General features: G+C 36.4%; 1 protein-coding gene across 2 annotated transcripts; it reads left to right on the top strand.

The window, feature by feature from the left end:
* The first annotated feature begins 8,078 nt into the window (after positions 1-8,078).
* Positions 8,079-25,581, top strand: LOC116267784 (hydroxyproline O-galactosyltransferase GALT2). 2 transcript variants are annotated; one of them, XM_050075184.1, is made up of 7 exons: positions 8,079-9,616; positions 10,370-10,608; positions 10,919-11,101; positions 23,794-23,922; positions 24,056-24,229; positions 24,887-24,994; positions 25,084-25,581. In XM_050075184.1, exons 1-7 carry the CDS (start codon positions 8,701-8,703, stop codon positions 25,288-25,290), a joined length of 1,956 nt encoding a protein of 651 aa, XP_049931141.1. In that variant the 5' UTR covers positions 8,079-8,700; the 3' UTR covers positions 25,291-25,581. The 2 variants fall into 2 exon arrangements, with proteins under 2 accessions (XP_049931141.1, XP_031505541.1); XM_031649681.2 differs by having other exon boundaries at positions 8,080-9,616; positions 10,811-11,101.
* Positions 25,582-25,800: the final 219 nt, after the last annotated feature.

Raw genomic sequence — 25,800 nt, 5'->3', positions numbered from 1 at the left:
GAAATTACTGAACAGCAGGCATCCTAACTAATGCTATACAATTCCGTAGAAACCCACAACCCCCCTTTCTTTCTCCATCTTCCTATGTTGCGCGACCTAGGGCTAGGTATCGAATAGGTATTAATTATCAGATGACACATCACCTAAGGAGAACCACATTAAATGCAATTCAAATTGTGTGCTTAGATACTATGTAACAAATGCCTTAGATGAGTGGCTCCTACTTCTAACTCAACCCTAACATCCAATGGGACACTAATTCTAGGTGTCCTTGGTGCAAGGGAACACTCCTAATTAAACTAGGTCCTAATCTAAAGAATTTATCCAGCACTTTTAAATTTAGCGGAGCTTAACTATAACCAAAATAGGACCCTGATAAAAGCAATAAAACCTTCTAACCTAGGTAAATTCTAAAGGACTCATAAACTAATCTTTGGGGCCCTAGCTCCTAAAAGCTAGCAATTTTGTAGAATGAAATGAACAGAACTAATAACAAAATATATCTAATGGCTGGCATGAATTCCTAGAACCTGCCAGCCCTAACCGCCAAAATGAAGAAGATACACCTTGTATCAGTTACTTAATACTACCATATATACTAATACATACAATGCAATCAGTCTAAAACTCTGCTACTCCCAATATATGACCCTAACTAGCACCTTAACTTAAGATTTAAGAAACTAAAAGTTTACTGAAAAAGGGTATTCCTGAAGGAAATTGTGTGTAAAGTGAAAACAGCGAAGAGATGGCTGCTGGCAACTGTGGAACTGCATGCCTTTTACCTGGTTTTGCTATGATATTTACTAAATTAGCAGGAAAGTAGGTAATCATGAAATAGCTAATGCTTAAGTAACACCTACTAATGAAATCTAATAGCAAGCCTAGAAGGAAAAAAAATCAAATTACAAAGAAAGAGGAACACCATAACTATCTACCACCGATCCTATGTCCTAATCTACACACCTGCACCTCTAATTACACCAACCTCGTGCTTACTAAGATTTAACCTAAAGTTAGGAATGTACAGCGAGCGAGTCGAGCTCGAGCTCGGCCAGCTCAAGCTGCACTGGAGTCACATATTCCTCGGCTGCAGCTCAACTTGAGATGGAATTGAACTTTATGACGTGAGCTCGAGCTTGACTCAGCACATGGAGTCCGAGCTCAAGTTCAACTTGTTTAAGTTCGTGTCACTTGATTCAGATTTTTCCTTTTGGCTTTTCAACAAAGTACACCATCTAATCTGCAAAGCTCTACAAACTCAGTGCAAACATGTCTTTGTAGCTTGGATTTGCAATAAGCAGCAACAAGCATGAGACCGCCGTCATTGTAGTATGGTTCCATGGCCTACCATAACAGATTTTTTCTCTAGCTAGTGTTGTTGGCTGATCTCAAAGCACCACCACCTTGGATAAGTGAATCTATATACCAAGGAACTCTCCTCTATTCTTGTTGAAGCCATACAAGTTCCAACTTTTGGTTAATTGTGAAGCTTAAGATAGCCTTAATGATGTGATAATGGAAACTTATTTTAGTTGGATAAACCCATAATTATTGCTTTATCAAGGTGTTTAAGCAATTGCTTACGTCCATTACACATACATTTATTATACTTTTCCTACCATCCCTATTTATGCATGCCCATCATTAATGATGAGATGAGCAGGCTGCATTCAGCAGCTGTATAGAGACACAGAAAGACAAAGTCTCCTTGCATGAGCTGACACCATCAATCTCCACATGTTCCTTTTTCTGTTTGTTGAAACCAACACACTAAGTTGGTCAAAGGAAAGAAAAGAGGGAAAATTCAAAAACTTACTCATGTATTCCACAAGAAGCACAAAAATTTCATAACAAATGAGACCTTATATCTCATGCCAAAAATGTTTATGTCCTTCCTGAAGTTTTGTCAATAGATGCCAACCATTCATCTAAAACAAGAGATAAAAAGCCATTGGTTTTGATGAAACAGATCAAGTAGAATATATATATAACGTAAGAACGCAACAATATTCCAAACTCTCAAAACTAGACATTCGGACTGCACAAAACCAACAAAAAAAAATCAGACATTCAGGCAGTCAGACGCCACAAAACCAACAATAATCAATTAGACATTTAGACCCCACAAAACCAAAAAAATCAACATTCAAAAGGTACCGAGAAGTAGTAGGAAAAATGGAAAGTAGAATGCTAAAGAAAAAGAAGAATAGACAGAGAAAGAGACTCATAAGTGCTGTTGACAACAAGGAGTGACCGGCTTGACATCCATCGAGCATCGGCCATAATCTCATATTGTTCAGTTTAAGAATGTGGAAAGGGCTCTGCCATATGTCACCAGTTCACTATCACTGGCTGCTAGATGTCACCAAACAGTGGCCCATGGACATGACGGAAAACCCCAGGGCATTGCAAACTATGCAGCCGGTGACCAGCCTCCAGCAGACCAAGAGAGCGAGAGAGGAAGGAGAGACTGAGAGAGAGAAGTGATAGTGGTCAAGAGTTTATGGGTTTCAAAAAATGTGACTCAAATTTTTTTAACTGGTATAAGTTGTAAATAAGTTGACGCGAGACTCAACTCCTTTACAAGCTTCAGCTTAAGCTCGAGAGCTCAAGCAAAGTCAAGGTGAGCCCGAGTTGGATTGACTTGTCGTACACTCCTACCTAAAATATGCTGCAAATGTATATAAAATAGAATGAATGATCTATAATGTGACCCTAACAAAGTATGAATTACCAAGAATTACAGCTGGCCTCTAAACAAGCCGGAATAGTAGACCTACTCTACCAACAAGTAAATATCCATGCATATAAAAGTTGATGAAGGCATTACTAGAAATAAGAATAAGGTTCCAAATATATGTTTATATATAATGAATAACGAAATAAATGGAACACTTAAACACTAGATGCTTTAATCTAAGGAAAGGGCAGAGAATGTCTACCTTTTACCATCGACCTGATGGGCAATCATAGAAAGTGTGATGCTCTGCAACTTAGGTATGTTTAGAATGTGTGTGTTCTTGGTTAACTAGATGCTCTGTTTATAGCATTGATTATTTTGAAACAAAGTCTTAGTTTGTATTAAGTGGAAACCCTTGTATAGATGAACATGAGTTAATTGTAACTTATTTTTAGTTGAAACTTCAATTTGACTTAGGGGCAAAATGAAAATTTATTAAAAAACCTAGGAGCGAAAAGATAATTTCATTTCATGGGTGTGTTTGATATTAACTAAAGTTGAAAAGTAAACTAGATAGGAAAATGGGAAGGGATATGAAAGGAATTCGTTTACAAATACGGGATAAACTTTGAGTAGAAAAAACAGGAGTAAGAGTGTTTGATGGGGAAGGGGGAACTTGTCTATTAAAATAGTAACAAACATATCTATTTAAAGGGATAGTGGACAAAGAATTTGATGCCAACTTGGGGGATAAGTATGGGGGAAGAGGAAGAAAAAGAATGGAAAAGAGGAAGAAAAAAAATGGGGAGGAGAAGAAAAAGAAGTGGAATGGAGAAAAAATAAATAAAAGAAGTGCATTAGCACAGGTTGATTAGTCAATGGGTTACACCTATTTAGATGTCTATATTTGAAGTTAAATTTGAGGATGTGTAGAGCATGTAAATTTGAGAGACTCTCATAGTCTACAATTTGAGAGCATTTTAACATGTTTGTGTTTAGTTTAGAAGATCTAGAATAGAAAGATGCCAAAAGAATGCTCGAAACCTACAAATTAGCATAACCTACTGTAGTTCCACACTGCAAGAATTAAGAGATTGTAAAGGGGTGTCAATAACATTAAGCAGCTCAATGGACATGAGTTATAATTATGTATTACATTTAAATATAAGTGTCGTCTAACTAACTAAGACCCAATGGTGTACATTTTTTTGCTAATATAAACTTGATTCATATCAACTAATAAAGATGAATTAGGAAGATTGATTAATTTGTTTGGTGCTAAGAGGTGTTGTGTGTTATACTTGTCTTCAATCTATTGTAAATGTTGATTCTCATATAGTTGCAATATGCATCTACCATGTATAATTTGATATTGATAATGTCAAATTATTCTGGGCCAAATTTAATAATCAGTAATTGTCATAGATATAATTTGGAAGTAAGCTGGTATGTATGAAGTACAAGGACAATATGCTGAAACAAATAGTTCATATACTGATGATAGTGCTCATGACCCATTTAATGAATGACATGATATTTTACAAGTGTTTATAATAGCTATTTCAATGAATCTAGATGATTGATCAATTTGTGAGTATTTAATTGTTTGTGTTAATTATTATAAGTGTCATCGAACTAACTAAAACTCAATGATCTATATTTGTTTTCTAATATAAACTTGATTCATATCAACTAATAAAGATGAATTAGGGAGACTAATTAATTTGTCTGGTGCTAAGATGTGTTTTGTGTGTTATACTTGTTTTCAACCTATTGTAAATGTTGATTCTTATATAGTTGCAATATGTATCTACCATGTATAATTTGATATTGACTACGTCAAATTAGTCTGGGCCATATTTGATAATCTGTAATATCATCAGTATATGAAAACAAGTAGGTTAGATACATTGCATACCCATGGTTAAGGTAGTCTTGTCTGGGTGTACAATATGCACTTGTTTCTCGCTTCAATCACTCGATCCCTAGAATTTAAAACTACGGCTAGGCACTGGGCCGCCGTCAATAGGTACTCGATACCCAGCCCGACTCAGGCCCTATCCTGGTAGTGGGTCCCATTGCACCTATACTTATCAGCCCCACCTGGCCCAATAATTTAACAGACCAAGCCCTTTCAATACAAACTTGTCAGTGGCTCCATAAGCCAGATAACATTTTAAAGATTTTAAAAAATGTTTGCACCCATTTTAAAGACGTCATAGGTGGCCTCGGTTAAGGCCAAGCCCATCCCAGCTCAATTGACCTATTAATAATAGTTTCCGGCTGGGCCTCAGGCAAATGACCACCAAATCCATCTATGCTGCTCAATTTTTCTTTGAAAATGTGTACATTACCACTTGTAACCACTTGGACACAAACCTTAAAACCAAGATGAAAATAAACACTCCAAAAGCAAATAGGAAACAAATGCTCACCTACGTATGAGACTTACCTCCATATGAGCAAAACTAGTTTCGATTGGACTGAGTGGCAGCAGAACATAAACATAAACACAACCATATACCTAGGAATTTGGTTTGGACCTAGGTACAAGGTCCAATGATGTGGTATAGATTGCCCCAAAGTGAAAAGAATCCAACCGAGCCCCAGATCGATTCAAATAATGTGACAAAAATCCACCTGGTCTAGATTAATTCAGTAGTCTTAACAAGGACTTCTTTTATTAATTTGGATAATGAATCCTAAATCTCCAACAGTCCCAACTCAAAATCAGGTCTATAAAGTTTGAAAATGCCTTCAACTATGCCTAAACTGCTCATCGATGACACTATTTTCTTGAACCTTGACTACTACCTAGTTCTGGTTTTTGGCAAGGTTCGACCACCTAAACCCAATCAGTTCCTCTTAAAACTAGGCATAGCCTAGTAAGACATTGAAGAAGAGAGCCTAGGTAGTCTCAGTTTGCATGCTTGGAATTCAAACCAAGAGTTCTTGAGAACACCCCTACCAATTTCACCTTTACTATGGAGGATCCAATTCAATTCAATTGGGTTGATTAGGTTGCTATGCTAGTTGTCATGACTTGGATTAGGTTCAAACTGAATACGAACCTAGTTAGATCTCACCTAGGGTGATTGACCTTGTCCCTGGCCCTAGGCACGCTCGGCCCACAAGCAATACATAGTTATGCCACCCTAAGTCCACATAGGTTGCGCCCACTTGGGACACACAATGAACACATTATCCCTTTAATCAGGTTCTTTTAACCGATGTCTTGAACAGGGTCGGACCATGCCTAGATCTTGTAGGGAGCTTAGTTAACTTGGACTTTGACAAGTTAGATATACGTTGGAGGCAGATTTTTGGCGCCTTGGTTAAAAAAGAAAACTCCCTAGTTTGATTGGACCTCAATAACAATCCGTAGTTGGCCGTGCTTTAAGACTTCCTAAGGTGAAACTAATTTGACCCACAACCCAAATATTGGAACCTTCATATTTTCTTCTAATTTGTCCCTTGAGCTAAGCTAATGACTTCTATCATTAGTTATAAACCAAATTTATATAACTAGTTTAAGGACAAAACACAAGACCCTCTTAGCAACAACCCACTAAGGTAAGCACCCCAAGTGCAGGATTTCCTACCAAGAGTTTAACTTAAATTGGCCGATTTAATCAAATTAATTGCTGAGATTATGAACTAATGACAAGGACATAGTCGAACCAAAGAAGGACCAACAAGGGCTAACTAGCGGTTGGACAATGATCCCCAAGAAACCAGTCGTTTGTACACTGTCGTATTGGTCGGCCAGCATTATGGCTGGACTTTAAACGTGGCATTCTTAGACAATCACAAACTCGGGGAAAATGACTAGACTATGAGTTAACATTGACCCGATTAACTAAGTGGCAACCTACAAAGAAAGTAGGCCAAAGCTGATAACAAACACCTAAGCTAGTGAATAACAAAATAATAATTAAAGTGATTTAAGACAAATGAACCGCTAGACTTAACCATCTTATCATTAACAAAAGACCAACTGAATCTATTTACTAACTATTTGAGACTCAAAGCATGGAATTGGATCATCAAGATCAAATAGAGACCTGACCTTCACTAATGAGAGACATCTATTATGACTGAATAACACCCTAAGTCAACTCATTGCAGGAGCAAGAAAACAAGTAACAGTTCTAAATTCTACACAAGCTTAGCGGCAATCCACACTACTCCACGAATTTACCAATGCAACATCCAAAACAATCAGAACAGTAAATAAAAACTAGTGACAACATATGCAACAAAATTTAGAAGAACCTATCTAATCTGGCAACCACTAGCAATTAAAAGCGGAAGAAATCTGAAAAAGACAACCCTCCAGCCAATACCGAACCTGGTACTGGTGGGGGTTGAGCTATAAGCCTCCTATAATATAAACTTAGCCTTCATAAAAAAAAAAAAACCTAACGACAACTGCATGAATAAAAAAAAATAAAACAAAAGAAAGAAAGATGAGAACAAGGTTAGGTCAGCCAGGGGCTACCTAGAGCCAACCAACAACGACCACAAATAAGGTCAACCCTAATAAGTCTCTTTTTGGCCAATCCCCCCCAAAACAACCTAAACGTTATTCTAAGGCCATCCTAGATACGTTCTTAGTTGCAATGTTGCAAATCAAATATCAATGTTATCCAAACGAACAATTGATGCTTAAATCTGAAATAATATAAAAAACCTACCAACCACATGAATGCAAAACCTAAAACCAAAGATGGGGAAGAAGAGCTCACCAACCATGCAAGTTCTGACAGAGCTGAGGTTAGAGAGAGTAATCACTTTTTTATCGGTTTTCTAGCACAACCTTGATTTGCTTATTCCAACATAGGACAATTATGAGGGGGAAAACCATGAAGAAAATAGCGACAGATATTTGTATAATAATGTAAGAAAAAAAGTAAAAGGAAACTGCTTCATCGAAGGAGAGAAAGAAAGATAAATTGTGCTAGTTTAGAGACAAAGGGGATGAAAGGGGGACATTGGCAATTGTGAGGGACTTGTTCCAAGGCAGATTGGGGAAGAGATATACAAAGCATGTCGCATCCAGCACTATTAAATGGTAAACATGTGTACATGATATTTTGCTTAAAATTCAAATGCTATACACCTTGAGCATGGCATATTTGAACTCCACATAAGATGCATAATATTATCAGATCATGCTTTTATGTTATCTGAAACATGAAAAATTTTCCGAAACGTAATCTTCTTGGTCTTATAATGACAAAGTGAAAAAAGGGCTGGATCTTCCTTTATCATTTTGGTCCTTGTGTTTTCCACTTTTAGTCAGCTGTCACAATAATAACTGGATTATTAGCTTAAATGTCAATCGCATAGCGCTGGAAAAAAAGGGGGTGGGGAAGGGCGTTTGCCAATAAAACCGGGGACTGGGGAGAGGGGCGTCAGAAATCAGCATCATCAGTTTCACAGATCCAGAGGGAAAGGCGCGTACGCTATCTGGAGTTTCAGGCTTTGAGCAATGATGAAGTTAAATTGAATGTCCTCGGCTAATCGCCGCAGTCCACAAGAGAGGGAGATAGAGCGAGAGAGTAGTTCAGGCACCCAAGTGTATGCCATCCGGTCGCTGTGACGCTCCCTTTCTCCTGGTGATCCTTTTCCCGGTTGTTTCTTTTAGTTGGTATCCATTAATCCTAAGACGTCGAGGTTATATTGAGGAATAATTGCTTTAGGGAGGAGGGTCGTGGACCTCGTGGTGCTTTCTTGTTGATTTTCGCGGAAGCTTGAGTTTGGTTTCTGCTGATGTTTCGTTTCGGAGGGGCAGGGGAAGAGCTTATGGTTTCTGATACTCTTTAGAAGCGTCTTTGTTAGCCTTGGTGTTTCTGGGTTTTGATTTTTAGGTGCAGTGAACGTTTTCTCTTTTCACATGTGAGTGGTCTTTGGGCATGTGGTTGATTATTTCTGGAGTTCCGTCTATCGGAATGATCCTTGGTGGATGGTGACCAGGGGGGAACGTATCCATCCATTCTGGGAGTTCATTCTGAATGTTATCGATGACGAAGAGGGGGAAGACGGATTCGCAGGCTCCGAAGAGGTTGAAATCGTCTCACATTTTGGTGGCCTTGGGCGTATTGTACTTGGTCTTCGTCTCGCTCAAGTTCCACCGCTTCCTTGAGGTTGCTTCGACGTTGAGCGCAGATGGTTTAGCTGGATCATATTGGTCGGCGAGTGTAGGATCTGAGGACGATGACCATAGCACGTCTGTCTTCCATTCGATTCACGAGGATAGCTTTCACAGGAAGTTGGAAGATAGCCAGCGTGAGAACGTCCCACAGAGGCCTCGGATGCAGCCGCTTAAGGTATTGGGAGAAGGGATGCAACACACCATGACGCTCCAACACAGATACGGCAGGATATCGTCGGAGATCATGAAGGGGATGAACGAAACCAGTAATTGGTCTGAGCTGGAGAGGATGGCTAACGATGCATGGGCGATTGGGCTTAAGGCATGGGAAGAAACTGAAAGGTTTTCACTTGAGGGACTCAATTGGACGATAGATCAAGAGAACAGCCGGAAGCCTGAATCTTGTCCGTCTTCTATATCATTGGACAAAGATGAATGGGAAAGAGCAAACAATGTCATGCTTCTTCCTTGCGGTTTGGCTGCTGGTTCCTCTATAACTGTAGTTGGAAGGCCTCATCTCGCTCATGAGGAACTTGTTGCCCTGGAAGGCACAGCTAATGGAGTGTCCTCTGTTTTAGTTTCTCAGTTTATGCTTGAATTAAGAGGATTGAGGGCTGTTGACGGTGAGGACCCTCCGCGAATTTTGCACTTGAATCCTAGACTGAAAGGGGATTGGAGCAAAGTCCCTGTAATTGAGCACAACACATGCTACAGAATGCAGTGGGGAACTGCCCAAAGGTGTGATGGATTGCAATCAAAAGAAAATGATGACACTAGTAAGGATTTTCCTATTAATATTTGTCCAAACCATCAAGTTTCATTTTAATCGGCAGGTGAAACATTTTTGGTTGCGTTACCTGAAATTCCAAAAAAGCAGTACTCTAGCGGTCTTAAACCTGGAGAGGATATCCAGGCTCTTGTAGCATTTCAATGGGTATTTTACGGCGGGGACTCCTCATTCTGTCAGACGCGTTATCCGGGCAGTCAAACACCGGTTTAGCAGTAGAAAACTTGATTTCCGTTTGGTGTTTTTGAGGCATCACCGAATGCAATAGGTAGAAGTCGACCACGTACAACTTTATTATTTTGTCAACCGTGGAACCGGTCCATTCAGTCTTCCTTTCGTTCTTAAATTCCTTTTTTCTTTTTGAGGAAGTTTTCATTCAATGGAAGAGGTAACAAGCTTTTTAACTCTACCTCTTTCTAGTGGTCTTGTGGTCGGTGCTTGGTGCAATAGGTTATTCACTTCTGAGAACTGAAAGGCTCCGTCGTGCTTTTTCCTATACTTTTTCTACTCATAAGCTTTTGGTTCAGTTCCTCGTTAAATTGCTGCAAAGTTGATATTGGCCTTCCCAGTTATTCCTTCCTCTTTCCTTTCCTTTCTCTGCGCAAAGATGGCGACATGTGTCTTATACCAAATGCGTAAGTAAATTGCATGCACACACAGAGTGTGTGTGTGACGGTGTGTATGTGCAGACTTAGGTACTATGTATGCTTGATATTTGGCGTAATTATATTGTTTTGTGCAGTTGATGGATTTCCCAAGTGTGAGAAATGGATACGGAATGATATCTCATCCTTCGACTCAAAAGAGTCAAAGACAACCTGGTGGTTGAAACGATTCATAGGGCGTGCTAAGAAGCCAGCAATGACTTGGCCTTTTCCTTTTGTTGAAGATAGACTGTTTGTGTTAACTGTGCGTGCTGGGATGGAAGGATACCATATTAATGTTGGTGGAAGGCATGTGACTTCTTTCCCGTATAGGACGGTATGTGGTGGAGCCACACAGTTTTTTCATTCTAAACTACCTACTTCATTCCTTTGGTTCTACCCTAGGCTGTAATACTTCCGTCTTCCGGTTGTATCTGTCAGTTGGTGTTTTGATATAGTTAGTTATGTCATGATCATGTGTTGGCTAATTCAATTATTTTACGGTGGTGGCTTTCATATGAGTACTTTTGTATCTTCAGGGGTTTGCTCTAGAAGATGCAACTGGACTTGCAATCAATGGTGATGTGGACGTGCATTCAATTTATGCTACCTCTCTTCCTATCTCTCATCCAAGTTTCTCTCTACAGCAAGTGTTGGAAATGTCAGAGAAGTGGAAAACTCCTCCTCTGCATAGAACTTCTGTCCATCTTTGTATTGGAATACTGTCTGCTACAAACCATTTTGCAGAACGTATGGCTATAAGAAAAACTTGGATGCAATATGAAGCCATAAGGTCATCTCGTGTTGTTGCACGTTTCTTTGTTGCATTGGTAAGGTTATTTTGTTTGCATTTTTTTTTCTCTTTTTTCTTGCCCTAATTCTTCTTTAGGTTCACCGTTCACCGTTATTCTTTCTTTTTTTAATCATTTTTGCCGAATGATCACATTAATTTTGTTTCTGGAGTCACTGCCTTTCTTATATAACTGGCTTCTGCTTAATGCATAAAAACAGCAAATAAACAACTTTGCGTGTTCATCTCTTAGAACAGCTTTTTTCATTTTTATTTTCCATAATAAAGTGGGATAACTGAGAGCAAAATAGGGTTAAAGGAACAGAAAACACTCCAAGTGTTACCAACTGCATATTAGCATGCCTTAACTATGTAAAGGAGACATTAGAGAAATGAAAACTTGTGGGATTTGAACATTTAGCAAACCTTCAGCTTGGTACCATTTTGAGCTACCAAATGAGCAATGTAGTTTTATGGCTGAGGTTTTGATGTAAATAATTTTATGTCAGTGTTCATGTTACAGGTGGCACCTTCATATCAAATGGTAATACTTGAGCTTATCCTGCGGCATTTGGGCAAAGGAACCAGAAAAAAGCTTGCACTCTTTATATTTAAATTAGAAAACTTAGCTTGTTTAAGTTTCTCAAACGTTCATCTGCAAGGAACACATCATGCTACTTTTTAACTATAGTTTTTTATTGTTTGCCCTTGCAAAGTTTGCTGTGGAGTGGAAAATCTATTTAATTTTAAATTCTGGAAATGTGTCAAACAGTCGTTTTAATGTTGTATTTATCATGTGATGTGGTTTTCTTTCGCTATTGTGTAGTAAAACTGGTAATATTTTTGTGAAGTTAAAGATTGCAGAGGTGTTCACATTCAGAAGCCTACCATTTGAGAGGTTGCATTTCAACTTTTAAATATATAATGAGTCAATAATTCTTTGGAACCGGCCATGCATAAATTTGTTTCTGTAATCACAGATACACACTAATGCCAACACCAATTGGTCACTAGAATGTAACTTTAACAAGGTAGCTGCACTGAAAAGTTGTAGCTGAACCATGCTATCATATGGGGAAAATAATGCTTTTCAGTTGTTTTAACCAATGTTATCCGTATCGTACGATACGGACGCGTATCGTACGATACGTATCGTATAGGTCAAGAAAACCTATACGATACGCTGTTTAAAGACGATACGCGTCCGTATCGTACACGTATCGCACGATACGTGCGATACGGGGGCCGTATCGTACGATACGGGCGATACACCCCCGTATCGTACGATACGGGTTAAAACACAAATTTTTTTATTTTTTAAAGTTTAAACACTCCTCCCTCTCTCTCTTCTTGTATTTAAAGACTCCAAGAGACGTAGGAGGGAAAGATTTTGTACATTTTCATCAAAAATAACCAAGGATTCATCGATTTGGAAAATATTATCGTTAAATCATGAAAGATGATAAGTTGATAACTATATGTTTTGAACTTGTAAAATTGTGATGTAATATAAGTCCTAAAACTCAAAGTCCTAAAACTCTAAGTCTTAAGATTCTATAAAATTTTCAAGTTTAAAATTGTGATGGATGCTTATTATGTTATTTTGAATATCTAATTTCTAATTTTTGAATGTGTTGTTGACACACATGAATGTTCCTTATGTATGATGATCTTTTTTATATTTGAATATATTTTTCTTGATTTCTGATTTTTTGTTTATTTTTTCATATTTTTAATAATTTTTCTCTATTTTTTTCTGATTTTTAAATATTTTTTAAAATTTAAAAATTAATTTTACGATACGCTACGCTACGTTTACGATACGTTACGATACAGCGTATAGGTCAGCCCGACCGATACGCGATACGCTACACCTTTTATAACATTGGTTTTAACATTGATTTAAACCCAAAAGGATTGGTTTTAATGTTTGAGTCAAGTTTAGTGTGAAGTAAAACTAGATTCATGAGCTTGTTGTTGTGAGTTGGAAGTTGGAACCTATATTATCAAAGTTGTACATAGGCATGCACTAGGTGCCTAAGGCAATGCTGGTAACCTAGGCTCATCATGACTAGGCAACTGTCACATGGGTGTGGGGTGCGAGTAAAGGTGTGGGTGTAGAAAATAGAAAAGGAAAAACTTGGTATACACATACATACATACATACAAACAAACAAAATACAAATTGTCCCTAAACAAGGCAAATTATCAACTGCTAAACAATAAATTTACTGCCCAAATTCACATCTTAGATTCCAAAAACTGTAGCATTCTTTTTCATCCATGTAATATATATATTATGGAGTTTGATTTCCGATTTTACAATCTTGCTGGTAATGTAAGTAGGCATTAATTAAGTAGCTCTTATACATCTGGTATTATGAGTTATGACACATAAACATACAACATTATGTTATATATAATATGTGTAAGACTGATTAAAGAAACTGGCAGCACACATATAAAACTTATAAACAGCATACTTATATATATAGTGAGTGAATGGTGACTCTGGCTATATATATATATATATATATATATATATATATATATATATATATATATATATATATATATATATATATATAGAGAGAGAGAGAGAGAGAGAGAGAGAGAGAGAGAGAGAGAGAGAGCGAGTGAATGGTGCTCTGGTTATCTAGAGTCACCCAGCTTGCATATGAGGGCCGTCTGATCCATCATGATGGACCATTGAGAGAAAAATGTGTAAACTAATACTAGATGGCAAAAAATGCTTATCACCTTTTTCTTTTTATTTTTCTCTGAACTATCCTTTACAATAGATTGGACGGCCCTCATGAACGAGCTGGGTGACTCTGGATTCAAGTTTCATATATATATATATATATGTCAAAATTGATTAACTAAACTTGTGCACTGTATACATATTAGAAAACTTGTTCACTTATTAACAGAACTTATGAACTACACATCATACATTAACATAACTGTATGCAGGATATATAAAGTTAGAAACAACATGTATGTATCCAGTATTAAACTGCAAACGTAAGCAGTAAACTACTAAAAAGCAGCAAATAAATTCCACAAAACAGTAACTGACTCAAATGTTTTAAAAAGCCATGATAAAAAAAGTGAAAAGAGGACAAAGATGTCCTCTACATGGTTTGACCGCACCTGACTTGCTGGTTGACGTGAGTCATGTGCACATAAAAATGGACAATTTTGGCCTGGTGCAGTTGACTGCACTGGATGTGTGTTGGCTGCATGTAGTGCCGCACCCACACTTGTACCCACTGCTTGTCAACATGGGTGCTGCTGCTGTTTTGGAGAGTCCTTGTGACATAACTAGGCAACCAACCATTGTAATATGCTCGGGCTGTTGCTTGGGCCACCTTAAGCCTAGGAGAAACAAACAAATAAATAAAAGAGATAATTTTAACCTTCTTGTTTTTCTTTTGTACTTCTTATTCTTTCTATTTTTCTTCTTTTCCTTTTGTCATCTGATCCATAGTGTTTTTCCTTTCATTTCCTAGGCATTCTCTCATCATTATCATCTTCTTCTTCCTCTATTACTTGATGCACAAATAGGTATCGGCCTCAGACACGACAGGCCTTGAAACACTAGCCACTTGAACAATTTTTGATTTGCATAAAAATGAAACGAAAGAGGAGGAGGCGAGGATAAAAACCAACTTTCAGTTTACACTGAAGTACTCAAAATAGAAAGAAAAAAGCAAGGGAATTATAAGAATAGTATACACAAGAGGTTTTGGGCTGAATTCCATGGTCACGATAATATTGCTGAAGTTTATATATTTTGAATTCAAGTGCATTGTCAGTGTAAATATCTAATCAAATTGGAAATAATGAAAGGTTGAAGAATGGAGCTTCTGATCTTTCTTTTAGTAGGAATTCCCATGACAATCCTGAAAGATTCAACAATAACAAAGTTGCATCAACATTTTGACTGACTAGGAACGTGACTTGGACTCTGCATATCATTATGAAGGAGCCTAAAGACACAAGTCACACAGCTACTGGAATGACTCTCACTAGAAGGAAAAGAACTTCGATGGTACTTCTCAAATTGACAAGCTTCACACTGAATGGACGCAAGAGGTGAAAATATCATTGTAATTTAAATCCTTTGCAGTGTGATTGACAGTAAGTTTTGAGGAAGGAAGCATGTATAACATTTGTGAGCGGGAGAGTAGAAGAAATGAAAACATCTCCTCTACCCTAAATAGGAGAAAAACTCCCATCAGCCAGAACAACATTTGAGATTTAACAGTGGTTTTAAACTCAATAAATGTACGAGAGTCTCCAAAGAGATGCCTAGAGGCACCCAAATCAATAATCCATCTACTATTTGAGCCCATAAACTATCACCTGCAACATAAGTAATATTTGGCCTGAATTTGATTTGCCTGGTCAAGATGGCTTTTCTTCATAGAGAATGGCCAACTACAATACAAGAAGCTCTTGTACAATTGACGATAGATGAAAAATCTTTCAAGTCAAAATCTTAAGAATGATATTGTGCTTGCTATGTCAAGATTAGGCCACATTGTTAAGCTCTATCAACCTCATACTTCAACAACAAAAAAAAGAAATAGTAAGGAATTCCATAAGAATGTGATATGCTAATTGGAAACAAGTGGGACACGCTAGAACCAAATGCCCTAAGTTGAAAAGGAAAGAAAAAAGGCTGCTACTATAGAAAAAAAAAAAAAGAACTTCCACTGAGTGAAATTCAATCTTCTATGGGAGGGATGCAAAGTTATCTCTCTTAATTGGTTCAAGCTCTTCAACCATTGATGAAAGGAAATTCTTTTACTGAAATCGTTGTTTCCACTGATGAAGATATGGATTCTTGGCTTTTGGACTTTAGTGCCTCCTTTCGTATAGCCCATAATGAGTCAATTCTTTAATGTAAACCTATTTACTTAAATAAATATGTTTCTATAATCGATGGCACAAATTTGAGCATTAAAAGCATTGTAAAAACTGAAAAAGAGTTTCAAGACTCCAAATATTTTGAAGTTCCTTATGTTAGACATAATCCAAAGCTAAATTTAAACCTTCTAGCAATTTCTTAAATAGCTGATGATAGCTTCATTGTTCTCTTCTCATCCAAGGGTCATATTGTGCATTAGCTTGAGCTGTAGATTCTCAAGGCTATAGAAGAAGAGATTTATTGTATATGGACTTTCTTGGTTTAGACCAAAAATCTGTTTGTAATTCTGTAAAGAAAACTTCATAGAACTTCTTCACAAAAGAGTGAAGCATCCCAACTTAGGAAATTATCTTATTAATCCTTTACTAAGGAACTTTGTAAAGAACATTTCTTTTGTAAAGATTGTATCTTGTGAAAAATTAAAGCATATTGTTTTGGCTCAAGGAATTTTCACTCCTCAAAGCCCTTTAAGTGGATACATTCAGATGTGTGGAGACTAACACCATAGTCTCAAAAGGAGGGTTTTATTATTATATGATTTTTTGTTGATGATTTTACTAGATACACTTGGATATACTTCCTTAAATTCAAGTATCTAGTCTTCAACTACTTCAAAGTTTCTATGAAATGGTACAAACCCAATTTAATACTAATTTTATTATGGTTAGAACAAACTCAGGAGAGAACAACTTTCTAGTAAATTTAGTAAATTCCTAGAAGAAAATGGCATTATATACCAAAGATCTTGCTTGAAAAGACTTCAATAAAATAGCTTCACTAAAAGCAAACATAGACATATCATTAAGACTACTAGGACCTTATAAAAAATTTTCCAATAAAGTTTTGGATGAAGCCTCTCTTACAATGGTTTATTTAATAAATAGAATGCCTTCATTATGTCTTCAAAACCATTCTCCTATCCACAAACTTTTGAAAACCAAGTCTGATTGTAATCGACTTAGAGTATTTGATGTAAATGCTTTGTTTTAACTGATCAAAATGATAAACTTTCTAGTAAAGCTATTAGCTGTGTTTTTACTAGATATGTTGAAAATCAAAAGGGATATAGATGTTATGATGCTTAAACTTCATGTCTTTAGAAATGTGACCTTCCTTGAAAATAAGAATAGTTTTAGTGAAAATAAAACTCAAAGTCCAAGTAACTATTCTTTTCTTCATATGTCTATTATGATTATAATAATTATGAGCATGAAATTTATGAATATGCTTCCATTGATAATGAGACCACTAATGAGAATATGTTTAATGTTAGAAATGAGTTTATTGATGAGCTTCCTACTAGAAATGAGTCCGCTCGTGAATCACCTAATAGAAATGAGCAAACTTTTGTAAGAAGATCTCGAAGAGTAAGTACTACCTATAAAATTTTTTTGTATCTGTTTTTCTCCTAATTATAGATCTTTTTTAATTAAAATGCATTTTTTTGATGACCCAACCTGCTATCAAGATGCCCAAAAAAACGCACCAATGGATGGAAAACTATGAAAATAAAGTAAATGCCTTGGAAAAAATGCAAGATTTGGGAAATGGTTGACAGACTAAAGATAAAAAGCTTATAGAATGTCGTTGGGTATACAAAGTTAAAAAAAAGCCTTGAACGATATAAAGCCAGATTAGTTACTAAAAGGCGTACACAAGAATATGAAATAGACTGTGAATTGCCCTTGTGACTTGTATGACATCTGTTAGGGCCCTTATTGCCATTGCCTCCATTAAGAAGTGGCTCCTCTATCAAATGGATATTAAAAATGCTTTCTTAAATGAAGAACTCAATGAAATTGTCTATATTGAAGCTCCTCCTAGTATGAACCTTCTTCAAGGTAAGATCCTTTGTCTTGACTTTTTAAGACTTAAAGCAAGATCCTAAGTTTTGATTTGATAAATTTAGGGAACTTATGGAGCAATACCACTTTAAAACTTGTTAGAGTGATGACACTTTGTTAAAAACTTTAAGCATTTGTTATTATATGTTGGTGATATAATCATAGCTGAAAGTTACGAACTAGGAATTGCATGAGGTAGCCCATTCTTCAAGAGGCTATCTCATATCTCAAACTAAATTTGCTTATGGTGTCGTTGAGTGTTTAGGAACCCTAGATGATAAAGTAGTTGATACTCGTGAAGCTATTGGTATCTAAATGAAGTTTAATGATGGGGAACTCTTGAATATCTTACTCCATATAGAAAACTTATTGCACATTATCTTATCTCACCATAAATAAACTTGACATATATTGTATTTAACAATCGAAAGAAAAAATCTCTATTTGATGGGGCTTCTTCCTGTACCTATGAATTCCATTGGACCCATAAATGACAGTACCATCAACTATAACCTTGTAGCTGATGGGAGGTAATCCGTAATCCTAATGGTCTTCATTATACAATTAGTTTTGCACTTTTTTGGGATGATTAATATCCTAGAGGTGTGACAAACAATACAGATATCTTTGTCGTGAATTGAAACTGAATATCGAGCAGTTGTTGCAACCAGTTCTGCACTAGTTTGCATAAAAAATCTTCCCAAAGATATAGGTGTGTGTTTGAATTTCCCATTGAAGTTGTCACATGGGTGCAAGTATGATATGGGTTAAGGTACAATGATACGGGTTTATACATGCCATTTTCTTAAAATTGTCGGTGCGGGGGTACAGAAAAATTTAGATATATTTATATAATCACAAAAATCAAAGCAACATACCCAATAATCCAGTCTACAAACAGAATAGTGTTTGAATAGTTCATAGTTCATACATGTAATCCCATCAAATTAAAGTCTAAAAACATAGTGTCATTTATATAGTTCAAAACATCAAATGAAAAACACAAATACGTACGTGTACCATGGTTCAAACTTCAAACAAACATTCAATTGAAATAGCATTTTTTTTTTTAATGTTTTTATGGTTTGGATCGGGTCTGACCCAGACCAGCTAAGCCACACCTATTTGGTTTGCAGTACCCGCTTCCATGTACCCAAGTACCGGAGCATGTATGTGAGCCAGTCACACATACCCATGTGATTTAATATTGAAGTTATTTTGTGACAATAAAAGTGCCATCTAAAATGTTGGTGGTTATACATTTCATAACAGAACCAAACACATCGAGTTTGATTGCCATTATGTTTGAGAAGAATTTCTAAAGAAGCCTATTGTGCTACTGCTCGTTATATTAGAATTTTCATATAGTTGATTTTCTCACAAAAATCTCTTGCTGGTCCCCATTTTTCTTTTCTTCTAATCAAATTTTCAGTCTTCTGACCATGCATGAAAGGGAGGAAGGGGGGAGGGGGAGGGGAGGTTATGATTCATATGTGTGTGTGTATATATATATATATATATATATATATATATATATATATATGGTTGTGTTATATGCTTCTATAATATAGCTGTATAATCATGTAAATATATATATTTTTTCTGTACATATTCTTCTTTGCAATTTTATTTTCCTTTATATTTATTTTATTTTTAGATTGTTCAAAATCAGTCTGCTAGTTGTTAGGTTACTCGGATGGTCCTATTTAGAGTAATTGGAGCTAGCCGAATGACTAGGTTCGTCTCCTTTTTCTCATGCATTCTGTCCCTTTAACTAAGTGACTCTTGCCCCACTTGCTGTAAGCTTTTTTGAAGTATTTTCTTGAACTTTTATAGATGTTTTCTTCTTTAATCTTCATATTCTGCTTCTTTGACCATAGCAGAAAGTTTTATCCTATGTCACATGGGTGCTTCTAAATAGTTGCTGCACACGTGTCGACGTTGGTGCTAGTGCTGATGCTTCTTCGACACAGCACATCCAGTTCGGCCAGCCGAACCGGGCAAAGACGGACCATTTTAAATGTACATATAATTAAACTAGCTATCATTCAAAGGTTTATATGTAAATATAGATAAATAAGGCTACTGAATCGTTAAAAAGCTATATAACAAATGATATATATATATATATATATATATATATATATATATATCATTGTCACATATATCGTATACATATGGTGAGGAATTTCTTGGGTATAATGCGACAAAGTTGTATATCTCGGGAAAATCTTGGCAAATTTTAAAAAATTCAAAAAATATACTGAAAATTACATAAAAATAAAATAAATGAGAAATTAAAAAAACATCAAAAAATGACTAGATGAGCAACAAATTAAAATTAGAAAATGAAAAAAGATGTCCCAGTCTTCATCCCAAGAAGTGGAGTCGTCTTCTTCATTTCTTGTATGCCTTGAAGTTTTTTGTCTTCCACTTTCATCAATATTATCCTCTTTTGATTCTGAAGACAAGTTCGCTGTCTTAGTATTTAAATTTTCTTCAGAAAATGGGTTCACATGTTCAATGTAGATAGGATTTGCATTGCTCTTCTTCAATTCTGGAGCCATGCTTTGCAAATGCATATTCATTCTAATGAGGACCAAATTTGTTAAGCTCGATGGTGCAAGATTGTTTCTTTTCTTCGTGTTAGCAGCATCAAATGCACTCTAATTTCTTTCACAAGCTGATACGCTGCATGGTTGACTTAAAATTTTGATTGCTATACCTTGAAGTATAGGAACAAAAGAACCGAACATCTCCTGCCAAATCCCTAATATAATTAAAAGAACAAAGTAAAATTTCAAAGTGTAAGTGCATAATCAATCATCAACGTTGAGAACTTAAAAAGAAAAGCTAATAAAATGAGACACTTACGTGGAGGTGCATATGAATAATAGCCATGGCTAACCCATCGCGAAATAATATAGGATCTTTATTATGATATTTGACCAACTCATTAGCTATTTCATAATAATCTTCACGATGAACAAGTTTTTTGTCACTATGTCCAAACCCTCCTGAACTTTTTCATCCATTTTTACCGTTTTATTCCAAAATAAATGAGGATTTAAAAAGGCAGATGCAACATGTATTGGATTGTGCAAGTTACGGTGCCATCTCCTATCAATTATTTTCCAATATAGCATATATTAATCCTTGACCTTGCTTGCAGTCTTTACAGTTTCTTTAGCTCTATCAAGTGCATCATACAAATATCCCATAGTGGCTCCTTCTCCATCTACCATTTTCAATACTTTCACCAATGGTTCAATGAACATGATTATTTCTTGTCCCATATTCCAAAAATCTTCATTTTGAATAAGATATGTAATCTCTCTTGTAGCATCTTTTTCTACTTCTACATGTCTCCAATCATTGGAGGCAACCATGAACCTCAAATTTTCTTGTTGTTTTAAAATAGAATGTAAACAAATAAAACGAAAGCAAGCCTTGCTGATCCGGCCTTTTCAACTCTTTTCCGTTTGTATAAGTTCTTATTATATCTAAAGTTTGCTGCTTATTGTATATGAATTTGTCTAGCTTTTGTCATGATAGAGTTTGTGGTAGTTTAAAAAACGTGAAAAACCATATAATACACGTTTTTTTTGCGCTTTTATTTTTTGGCGTTTTTTAAAAAAGACACGTCTAATTGCCGTTTAATTTGGTTGACTGTTTTTTTCGTATCTAACTCGTTTTTTCGATTAATACACGTTTTTTGTGACAATAGTATACACACACACACACACACGATATGTCACATAGGTACGGGTATGGGTGTTGGTACGGGTCCGGGGAAGCGGGTACGGGTACGGCGTTCTCACCAATCTTGGTACGGTGGTACGATGATAATTATATATTTTTAATTCTGAAAAACAAAATTGATATCATCACATCATTAAGACAATGTTCCTTTCATAGTTCCTGCATATAATCTCATAAAAAAACAAACATAAATAGACTAAAACAATGTTTTTTGTGTGGTTTGGATCAGTTCCAACCCGGAACCGATCCAAACGTACCCAGTCATGGTACGGGTACGCTGGTGCGTCGGTACAGGTACGTGGGCCTCCCCAACGTACCAATGTGACTTGGATACATCCTTGCCGAACCCGCACCTAAATATTTTTGAAAAATTGCTGCATCTGCACCCGCACCTCCATGATAGGTTTTATCTTATTTTTCTCGACTTAATAGTCAAGTTTCATAACAGGCTCTCCTCATGCATGTTTAGCCCATTTCTTCACGAACTTGGCATGATCCTTTTCAAATTGAATCTTGGAAGAGTTCAATGAAGTTCAAAAAATTAGGAACTTGAGATCAGCACATTGAAGTGTGAACTCTTATTCTTTGGATTTAGGATCAAAAGATAGGTTTTTTAACTTGGTTGTTGTAAATGGTCTTGGAAAGGACAATCCTTGTCACCTACAAACAAAATGAGTTGCTGATTTTTGTGCTTTAGCCTCCATCTAATCAACAATAACATGGTTTGGCTTTATTTTGATTTGGTTTAATCATTAAGCTGGAAATTAAATTCTTCGCTACTCAAAATAGGATGTTTCATAACATAATTATTCAGCCACTGCTGAACAGAGTATAACTTTAGAGTTGGCATTTGTGCTTATGAACTTCTTGGTATACTTTCTCTCCAGCATTGTCCTATTCCAGAAGAAGGTTTATTTCACCATTTGAAGCCTTGAATGTGTGTCATGTGAAATTGTGCATGTTCATGTATAGTGTCAAATTGGGCATATTCTTCCACAACTAATTATGTTTCTTATAGAAGGATCCATCACTGTCTCTTTCTACTTTTGAGTTCTAAAGTTGTAGTACACTTAGCAAAGTTAAGGCACCTGAATTGGCATCTCCAGTATCTCTGTAAACCTTTTGTGGGAAAAGCTGATTTGGATAAACGAATCACACTTTCTAACTTGAAATTATGCATTAACTTCCTTCACATGTAGGCTTTGTGTGCAAAATTCAACATAGAATAAACCAAGCATATTCCTCGTCATGAGTTTAGGCAGGATCCTGGCCAGCTATATTCACACTAACCCTTTTCCTTATTTGTCCAAGAAGATTCTTCAAATATATTAGAAAAGGTAGTATACATCTAATGGAATTAGTTGTATAATTTAAACTGTTAATCAGAATTCAATGTTACTAAATTTTTTGGATTGCATGTACAAAAAATGTGCGTGATGCAGGTTATCCCTGTGTGCTCTATGATCTTTAGATTTTTTACTAAAATTTTCACATTATTAAGTTGTTTGTTGATGCATATACATGTGTGCGTCTAATTTGAGAGTGTATGTGCATTATAGAGAGAGTGAGAAATGTTCAACATTCTGAACTTAAAAATTCCTTACAAGTGATAGCAAACAAAATTGCAAATACATGGTGAGGTGCCGATAACTGACTAACAATAAACTGACTGTGAAATGACAAATATTCTAATAGTTATCTAAGATTTGATTGACAGTTCTCCTTCGCTCTGTTCACTTCTAATAAGAGTTTTCATGTTCAGGGATATTTTGGGATCATGTTACATGCGTACAATTGAATGTGATGGGAAAGATTATGAGTGTCCATGCAAGAGGTTGTTGGGGCTTGTTTTTTTTGTGCAGGCATGTAGCCTTCAGATTTTTGAATGTTAAAATGCATTTCTTTCTGTCTGTATTTGCTCATTATTGATACAAATAAGAGACTGATGTTGTGAGGTAAGTACTTGATTCTCCTCTTGGCATGGGAAGAAGCCATGAGGTTTAGGAAGGCTTGGTCCCCCCTCACCCACCTCCCCTTCCTTCCACCACTTTGATTCTGTTTTGCGAGAGGCCATTACCTTCACTTGATTGACCAATCTTCACATAGGGTTCTCACTGTAGCTAATATAATCTAGGAGCTGAATTCCTGTGTGCTTGTTAAATACATACATCTTCTGGTCAATTGCAGAATGGAAGGAAAGAGGTCAATGCATTGCTGAAGATGGAAGCAGAGTATTTTGGCGATGTGGTGATTCTTCCTTTCATAGACCGCTATGAGCTTGTGGTACTGAAAACTGTAGCCATCTGTGAGTATGGGGTAAGTGTTTTGATTCTCATTCGCTTGTAAAGAAAATTCACAAATTAATTTTGTATAGCAGTAGTCTGTTGCTACTGGAAAGGAAAATCTTCCATATGGAATGATTCTTGTCACTAAAAAAAAGCTTTTGCAGGTGCACAACTTGTCTTCTGAATACATTATGAAGTGTGACGATGATACCTTTGTGAGGGTGGATACTGTATTAAAGGAAATCAAGAGCATATCTTCCAAGAGGCCACTCTACATGGGAAACTTGAATCTCTTCCACAAGCCTCTCCGTGTAGGAAAATGGGCAGTTACTTTTGAGGTAATTTTGTTGATGTTGAATAAGGTGGTGGAATGCCTGCTCTTAGTAATCAGATAAATTGACTTCTTACGAAATGCTGTAGCAACTTGGTTTTTACTTGAATTATTTATTATTCTACATTTATGCTAAATAAATTTTCAAGTATGCAATTAAAGTGGTAGCTCTTCATTATAAGTTAGAGTAGCAGGCTGGCAGCCAGCTGGCGCTACATATCCTTTGGTTAGGCAAATCTGACATTGCATCTAGCCTTTGTTAATCAGTGCTTGATGTAACCAAAATGAGATGATCAAGTAACTAATTTCTAATAAAACTGGAAGTATAGCACTATGATAAAATGCTGCGATTATTGATTTATAAACTGGACCATTAGACCATGTCTGATTAATTTTGCTTGCTTACCTTTTTTATTCTGGAAATTGAAAGACATTCTCTCTAGAGATTGGACAACATTGATGCGAAATAAAACCTAATGCTTGTATGGTACTAAAAGTACACCAAGGTTATATTATTTGCACAACACGAGCACTCAAGCCTATGAGTTGAATTGATCAGTTTGCTGAACATTGGATAGTGAAAATATCACACAATAGTGTGTTAGAATTGCTTTTCTAGTATGGGTTCTGGATAAACTGATAATCTTTCTGGTTGGTGATGCAGGAATGGCCAGAAGAAGTATATCCACCCTATGCGAATGGACCTGGTTACATAATTTCAGGAGACATTGCCAGATTTGTTGTTTCTCGTCATACCAACCGAAGTCTACGGGTTAGATATTTGAGGATTCACTACCATTAGGTTCACTTTCTTGTACATTATTGGAATCTTAGATTTTTTTCCTTATGCCTTTGTGGCAGTTGTTCAAGATGGAGGATGTCAGCATGGGTTTGTGGGTTCAGGACTTCAACAGCTCATCTAATGTTCAATATTCCCACAACTGGAAGTTCTGTCAGTATGGATGCATGGAGGACTATTATACGGCTCATTATCAATCTCCTAGGCAGATGATCTGTCTGTGGGATAAGTTGCAGAGAGGCAGAGCAAGGTGCTGCAACTTTAGATGACAATTGAACGTGGAAGAATTTGCTCCTTGTGCACCACCAAGTGCTCTTCTATTTAAACGTTCTGTCTGTGCCATTATTTTTTGCCTTTCCCCGTCTATATGGTCCATCAACTTCATCGGCACAGAAAGGTGTGCTTGTCTTCATCTCTTCTACAGCCAGCTAACCAGGAGAAATTTTCGGTTGTAAAGTATAAAATATGTCAATTCGTGAATATCCATATATGCAGCCACTGAACTGCTGGTACGTTATGTCATGATTGGTAATGATCATTTTGGTCCATTATATGTTTCACTGAATTTTCTGGGGTTTGGTTGGGTTACTGTTTTAACAAAAAAGAAAACGGCATTAGTCCTTGGTCTGCTGCTTATGGCACCAAAAAAGGTCGATGTTGAATCGAGATCTTCTAAATGTAATGAAGAATTTTTGGTCGTATACACTTCAGGGTAGCTCGTTGGTTCTGGAGATTATGTGATGGGCAACTACTTTGCTATAAAATATAAGTGACGTTCA

The sequence above is a fragment of the Nymphaea colorata genome, chromosome 14 (assembly GCF_008831285.2).
Source record: "Nymphaea colorata isolate Beijing-Zhang1983 chromosome 14, ASM883128v2, whole genome shotgun sequence".
NCBI lineage: Eukaryota > Viridiplantae > Streptophyta > Magnoliopsida > Nymphaeales > Nymphaeaceae > Nymphaea > Nymphaea colorata.
Note: the sequence above shows the minus strand (reverse complement) of the source record. Positions and strands in the feature narration are given on the sequence as shown.